Source organism: Aplidium turbinatum, chromosome 13 (genome assembly GCF_918807975.1).
Source record: "Aplidium turbinatum chromosome 13, kaAplTurb1.1, whole genome shotgun sequence".
In the NCBI taxonomy this organism is placed as follows: domain Eukaryota; kingdom Metazoa; phylum Chordata; class Ascidiacea; order Aplousobranchia; family Polyclinidae; genus Aplidium; species Aplidium turbinatum.
The window spans coordinates 17,922,632-17,930,220 of NC_137484.1; the positions used below are offsets into that span (position 1 = coordinate 17,922,632).

The 7,589-nt window shown below is 44.9% G+C and overlaps 1 protein-coding gene across 1 annotated transcript; it reads right to left on the reverse strand.

Moving 5' to 3' along the window:
- Positions 1-1,186: 1,186 nt before the first annotated feature.
- On the reverse strand, positions 1,187-7,398 carry LOC145782207 (L-threonine ammonia-lyase-like). Its single transcript, XM_082593977.1, has 5 exons — positions 7,214-7,398; positions 6,704-6,894; positions 5,730-5,860; positions 5,285-5,430; positions 1,187-1,675 (listed from the first exon to the last, which is right to left on the reverse strand). Exons 1-5 carry the CDS (start codon positions 7,383-7,385, stop codon positions 1,332-1,334), a joined length of 984 nt encoding a protein of 327 aa, XP_082450103.1. The 5' UTR covers positions 7,386-7,398; the 3' UTR covers positions 1,187-1,331.
- Between the last annotated feature and the right edge of the window lie 191 nt (positions 7,399-7,589).

Sequence of the window (7,589 nt, forward strand, 5' to 3'; positions counted from 1 at the left end):
TTCTTAGAAAATTAAAAACACATAATAACAAATCGAATACGAAAACCTAGAGGCTTAAGCGGCAGTTTTGTTGGAGCTGGCACTCGTAACTTTTCGAAGCTTTCTAGCCATCATTGCTGGTGCTTCATGTTTTGGTGCGTAGAGCCGTTTGAGTTCGTTTTTGGCAAAGCAGTTACAAACTATCTCCAAAATTAGTTCAAAATTACAATGTTATCCTACGCAGTTATGGCGTAGCATAGCACAATAATGGGAAGACTCGTGTGCAACATTTTTCACTGCTGCTATATGCAGAGCGCTGATTAGCAACTGACATCATTTTGGATTTGGCCAAGTTACAGTTCCTAAAACTGCAATGAGTAGTCTTACCAGTACAGAGTCTTACCAGCCGACTACCTGCTTCGGTATTGAATTTGTGCTGGTGAAGTCGGCTACTAACTAGCTTGTTCTACCTAATCTGCTGTAGCTTTTAATTCATTCTTGTAATCTTCCAGTACAGCAGTGAATAGGAACAACGAAACGTGAACTGCTGTCTAGCATCTGCTTACTGTTGACAAAATCACATGTCACCGCGACGTGCGCACTCCACGACATGAAGATAGCCCTACTGTTGTTACGGTCAAAGTGGATAATCCGTTAGTTTCGCATCCCGGTTTGTTTAGGTATCCCTGTTAGAAGTGCTGGAATCAACTGGTTGCTACTGTGCTTTTATGGACGGTAGCCTATGGCAGATTTTTTCAAAATGTAACGTTTGCTCAAACCCATTTTTACTTGAGCGGTGTTAACAAAATCATCTTCAGTGAATTGAAGAGAACATATTATAGGCCTACAACTAGTTTTTTATGGCCCATCCCACTTTCGAAGACTTGAAGAAAATTTTGACCATTTTTTTCTCAGCACCTTGTTTTGTGGGAAAGCGTGACATGGTCTTTGTCACTGACACATAAACGTTACCTCAACCATAAATTAAGGGTACTGTTTGTGAGATACTGTTGTTACACTGCAAATGGCTACAGCCAGATTAGGACAAATCAAAAATTATCAAAATTGCAGCCCTACAGAAGTTTAGAAAAACTGCAATTTTACGATTATTTTACTTGCGAACCTCAATCTATTAGGCTACATTCTTCTCAATGTTCTCTCAAGTCTCAAAGACGGCTACCAAGTCATTTCTTAAAAATGGTGACAAGATATTTATTGCACAGCAATTAGCAATTCATTAAATGAGTAAATGACAACGATTAAGTTTAATTGTATCAATTCATACTGGCACGATGGGCTAGGCGTAGTAGGCTATATAAAAGTGAACTTTGAAATAATCTTTGCTCTCAACATTACAAGTTGAAGGACTTGAACAACGTTGCAAGCTCGTCCGGTGTCGAGTTTCCACCTGTTACCACAGCAACCACCTCTCCTTTGATGTCTGGCACTTTGTTGAACAGAACCGCTGCGAATGAAGCGGCGCCTGACGGTTCCACGACAAGGCCTTTTCTATAGAGGGCAATGGTAGCGCGCGCTATTTCTTCATCGCTGATAGTGATGATTCCGTCAACATAGACTTTTGCGTGTTCGTAACACAACGAGCCAGCAAAGGGCGGGGCTAATCCAGCGGCAATGCTGTGTGCTGTAGGGAGAGAAGCCGCCTTGCCCTGCTCAAAACTCAATTGCATCGTGTTGGCTGAAAAGGAATATTTTAAATTGAAAACCTGAGTTGAAGAACTACTCAAGGAGTTACAAAGCACAGCTTTCGAGAAAAAGCAAGTTATAGCCTAGTTGTTTCAGCGTGTGTTATAGAGAAATTAGCCTAACTTATTTTTTAAAACAAACTTTACGCGAAGACGTGTATTGACCATCATGGGGGGGGGAAGAACAAGCACCTTCTCGTGGTCCCTCCCGTCAGTACCATATCTTTAAGAAAAAAGATATGCGAAGCGAAGCTTGTCACACTCGAGCAAACCAGGCCCAGTTTCAGCCCAGGGTGGATAGGGAAACGCCCTTCTCAGGGCGCGGCAGCTCCTCTGTCGAAAAGTACCGACGACCCACCGTACTGCAGCTGAACACCGAGGGCATTACGGCCAGCAAGCTCAGCATCATCGAGTATCTGGCCACAAAACATCAGGCCCTCGTTATTCTCCTCCAGGAGACCCACTGCACATCTGTGGATAAGTTGGTATTACCCAACTTCACACTCGCAGGCGCAACCATCAGCAGGAAACACGGCCTCGCCACGTTTGTCCATGAGCAACTGAGCTGGACGCCAATAGACCAGTCCAGTGCCCAATCGGAGATAGAGTGGTTATGCATAGACATATCAGGCTATCACATCATCAATGTCTATAAGCCACCACCCTCACGATTAACACCAACAGCCATCCCAGTGTTCCCCCAACCCAGCCTCTATGCTGGCGATTTTAATTGCCACTACGTTGACTGGGGCTACAACACCACCAACACCGACGGAGAAAGCCTGGCCTCATGGTCAGCCAATAATAACCTCACCCTACTGCACGATCCCAAGGGTGCAGGTGCAGCTTCTTCTCTGGACGCTGGAACACCGGTACAAACCCCGATCTGGCTTTCGCAAGTGATGACCCCGATAATTGCCAACCGGACAGACGTGTGCTAGAGAAGTTCCCCAGGTCCCAACATCGACCCTCGATTATCACGGCTCCAACGCTCATAATGCCTGTCCCGAGCAAGCCTGTTAATCGATGGAACTTCAGAATGGCTAACTGGGAGTACTATAACCTCCTCACCAATGAAGCCACACAGTATCTCCCATCCCCTCACACCAACAACGTGGAAGAAGCCTACCAGGACTTTTGTGATGCAATAACATCAGCGGCAAAACAATCCATCTTCCGCGGCCGACGAAAGACCTACATACCGTGCTGGGATAAGGAGTGCGAAAGCCTCTACTCCGACTTCCTCCACGCCCCTCAGGGCAATGACACCAACAGCTCAGCCACAGCTCTGCTGGCAAGGCTGGACTTAAAGAGGAAGGAGCGCTGGACAGAAGCCGTTGAATCAATCGACTTCACGCACTCCAGCCGCATAGCATGTAGTACACTGAACAACCTAACTGGCAGATCACGTGCCTCTCGTCAACAATGCCCCGTTTCAGCAAATTCCATCGCCTCACAACTTGTGGAGAACGGGAAATACAAATCGAAAGACCGTGAATCATATAGATCCGTCTTGCAAGAAATGACGGACCTCTGGAGGGTAACAACCCCAGACGGGGACAACATCTCGGGTGAGTTCACCCCGGAAGAATTTTCCGCCGCCCTCCAGCACATAAAGCCAGGTAAAGCCCCGGGCCCTGACCACCTATGCCCGGAGTTGATACTCCATGCTGCTGCCTCCTTAAAGTCCTGGTTAAAAGACTTCCTTTCCTGCTGTTTGCGCCACCTGAGAATTCCCAGAATCTGGAGAAGAGCCCTTGTGGTTGCAGTCCCTAAGCCGAAGAAGCCCCCAGGGGACCCGAAGAGTTACCGTCCAATCTCACTGCTCTGCATCCCCTTCAAGATCCTCGAAAGACTCATCTACGCCCGTGTCGAACCAATAATAGATCCGCAGCTCCCTCGTGAACAAGCTGGTTTCCGACACGGACGATCAACCGTAGATCAGGTCACACCCATGACCCAAGGCATTGAGGACAGCTTCTCGGCTAAGAAGAAGGCTGGCGCCGTGTTTGTTGATCTCACGACTGCCTATGACACCGTATGGCATAGCGGCCTTACCTGCAAGTTACTCCGTCTGCTCCCTGACAGACACATGGTCCATATGATGATGGAACTTGTGCAAAACCGCAGTTTTACCCTCACAACCGGTAGCGGTCGTCGAAGCAGACTACGCCGACTTAAAAACGGCGTCCCACAGGGCTCAGTCTTGGCTCCTCTCCTGTTCAACATATACACCTACGACTTGCCTCCCACCAACTCCAGGAAATATGCTTACGCAGACGACCTGGCACTCCTGCACTCAGCAGGAAACTGGCAGTCAGTGGAGAGGAACCTCAGCCAAGACATGCAAACACTATCAGCATACCTCCAGAAATGGAAGCTACAGCTCAGCAAGTCAAAGACAGTGTCGGTGGCCTTCCACCTTAACAACCGGGAGGCACAGCGTGAGATAAACATCAAGATTGATGGGGAACGCCTGCCCTACTGTGCCGAACCTACATACCTCGGCATAACCCTGGACAGGTCACTCACGTACCGCCGGCACTTGAAGTCACTGGGCAAAAAACTATCTACACGCGTCGCACTTTTGAGGCGATTGGCGGGTTCCGGCTGGGGAGCTGGTGCTAAAACTCTTCGTACAGCTACCCTAGCCCTTGTTCATTCTACCGCTGAGTACTGCGCGCCGGTCTGGTGTCGTAGTTCTCACACCCACCAGATTGATACCGCCATCAACGACGCACTGCGTACTGTGACTGGATGCCTGCGTCCAACTCCAACGGACTGCCTACCCATCCTAGCAGGCATCCAACCCGCTGAGCTACGCCGTAAAGAAGCCACGATTTCTCTCGCTCGCCGCGCTTTGGACCCGGACCATCTCCTCCATGCAACATTCAAGAGACCACCACCTATAAAGCAGCGGCTGAAATCAAGACGCCCCTTTGTGCCTGCCGCACAACAACTCCTTAAGAACGCAGAAGAACTTGGTTTAAGTGCGGCACACTGGATGAACCACATGTGGAACACGGAGTGGCAAGATCACACCTCCACGCTCCGTGACTTCATACCCGACGCCGATCCCCGTCCACCAGGGATGTCCCTCGCAAGGCTTGCGTGGGTCAGGCTTAACCGCCTGCTAACTGGCGTCGGCCGCTTTCGTTCGGACATGCACAAGTGGGGCCTGGCTCCTTCATCAGAATGCGAGTGTGGTGCCACTGAACAGACCGCAGACCATGTCATCCACCACTGCCTAACCCACCGGCCTCCACACGGTGCGCATGGTCTGAGAATCCTGGACGACGAGACTGCTGAGTGGCTGAAGATTTCCTGCCCTCCAATCTAGCCTGGAAAGATCGCTCATACGCCATTATTATTATTCAACATATTTTTGTTGACAACTTAATTTCCACAAAATGTGACAACAGTAGTTCTACAATTCAGGTCCAATAAATTGCTGTCAAAAAGTCAGATTAAAGAAAAAGACTGGTTTATATCTACCAAATGACCTTCTAAGCCTAAGGCTTCTATGCTATAAAAACAGATAACTCTGAAATCATATTCCAGCAGGGTAGTGGGCCTACTTCGGATAAGTTTACAGATCTTACCGGTTTCAGGTTCTACTCCATATACTCGAGTGCCTGGGTGTCCGTGCCACTTCACTGCAGTCGCCACCCCAGACAACAACCCTCCACCACCGCAGCACACCAAGACTATATCCGGAGATACTTCATCAAGAATTTCCATAGCAACACTGTCACAAAAACTAGCAGTTGCGACAAAATTATTGAAATAAGTAGGCTAACGAGAATCTACCAAAAAAATAACAAAGAATCCAAAGTGTAGGCGGCATACTAAAATGTTCAGCAAACGTTTGTTGGACTTGAGTTTATTATATACAGTTTGGGCTCTTTATTTTTTAATTAGATTGACCAGGCGTTCCAACTGCTTTGGTGACAAACAGAAAGTAACGTCACAGATGGAGATGCTCGACAACAACAGGGTTGAAAGACGACTTTTCAAACTGAGTGAAGAAAGTTAAAAATCTCAAACCTTCCATAGCCAGCGATTAAATTGCGGTCGTCGAAAGGATGTAGAAACGTCACATCCTGTTTTTCCTCCAGATCATGAACAGTCGTCATCAACTTGGTCAGGTCAACGCGCAACACGTTGCAACCTAATTTCTAACCAAACAAATGCATTTTTCCATCCAGTAGAACAGCGAAATTAATAGTCATAAAGAAATTAATATCTAGTAGTTGCTACTGAATGAAAAAGGAGACAGGGAAGAAGACGAGAATGGGTCATCAAGTCAGCCGCCACCTTCAATAAGTAAAAAATATATAGAAAAAAAAAACAACACAACACATAGAGAAATATGGCATGTGAGAGTTGGGTTGCTTCATCAAGACAAAATATAAACAAAGCAAAGAGATATAACAAAATTAAAAAATCAACTCAAATCGTTTTTGACGCGTACTTGTGTTCTCATCGGGAATTAATTAAATCTGCAATAAACATAAAATGAAAATCATAAGACAGCAATCATGGCAGATTTAAGTAATTCCCGATGAGGACACAAGTACGTGTCGAAAACGTTTGGGTTGATCTTTTAATTATTATGTTATATCTCTTTGTAATAAAACATGACCCGCTAAAGTTACTTTGTTTTGTTTGTCTATGGTTCAACGAAGCAAACTCTCTACCAAAGCTTTATCAAGACAAAACAGCAGCCAATGAAGTGAATCACCTTTTTCTAAGTTTGGGTACAAATGGGTTCAATCTACCAATAGGATGTTACTGGTGGTGATAGCATAACAATTATAAGAATATACAAAAACCAGAGTGGTGTAAAACGCGTAAAGCTATCCGTATCACGCATGAGCTCGTGAAGAGAAGTTTAAAGCGGTCGCAAAACTTAAGATTTTACATTTGAAAAATTCATTAGTGAACTTTGTATTGCCAAAATTCAACGGAGAAAAACCCTACAAATAAAAATCGTCACTAAATTTTGTAAACAAAAATACCTTTATCAAGACTTCTCTACTGTCAGGTGCAGTGACAGGCATCACGACCGTGCCTTTCATTTTCATTCTGTCGCAGAAATACGCGAATGCTCGACCATAATTTCCAGCAGATATGGTCACCAATTGTTTGTCACTGGATTCAGGTGAAGCGTTCATCATTTGTACAGTTGCTCCTCTTGCCTTGAAAGATCCTGCGAAGTTCTTTAGTACATTTGACGAATACACGGTATTTTAAGGTCACAGCAATAGAACTAACCTGTTAGTTATTGAAATATGCAAACACGTTTTAGGAGCAAATAAAACAATGTTAAAAAATTTTAACACTACACTTTCTGTAGAAATAGTTTTTAAGACATTTTGAAGAAAAAAAAACAATTTGTAATCTTATCTGGGCGTACCAATATGAGACGGTTGGAAAACTAACTTGTGTGTTGGCATCTCGTTATTTGCATACTGCAAACACGAACACCAAGAACTTATTTGAAAGCCAATGCTTAAACGTTATCTTACCTGTAGTTTGCATGTTTTCCAACTTGAGATGAACTTTAACGTTCTCCGAACATTCGACTAATCCAATCTTTTCGACATTCTTCAACAGAGGGGTTTTAACACAATGTGGGGAACTCGCCACAACATCGCAGGCAGATTGAAGCTCTAGTTTTGTAATTAGTTTTCCTTCCATTTGAACAAAACAAGTCAACAACACTTAATTGTGTTATGTTATGTTATTTCAAAATTGTTTCAGTTTTTGTCTAAAAAAAACACACCAGTGGATGCAGGAAGTGTTTTTTTAGCGTAGATTAATATCCGAAAATGACCAAATTGGCCTAGAACAAAATTGTTCCTTCACTAAAACTTAATCACCCGTTTTTAAAAAAAAATGAAG

Bases quoted from the DNA above. Each gene is read 5' to 3' on its own strand.
- LOC145782207 (XM_082593977.1), bottom strand. From the start codon at position 7,385: ATGGAAGGAAAACTAATTACAAAACTAGAGCTTCAATCTGCCTGCGAT. The intron at 5,861-6,703 runs GTATTTTTGTTT...TTGTTTGGTTAG, and splicing joins GTAGAGAAGTCTTGATAAAG to AAATTAGGTTGCAACGTGTT. The intron at 5,431-5,729 runs GTTTGAGATTTT...TTTTTGTGACAG, and splicing joins TTAATCGCTGGCTATGGAAG to TGTTGCTATGGAAATTCTTG.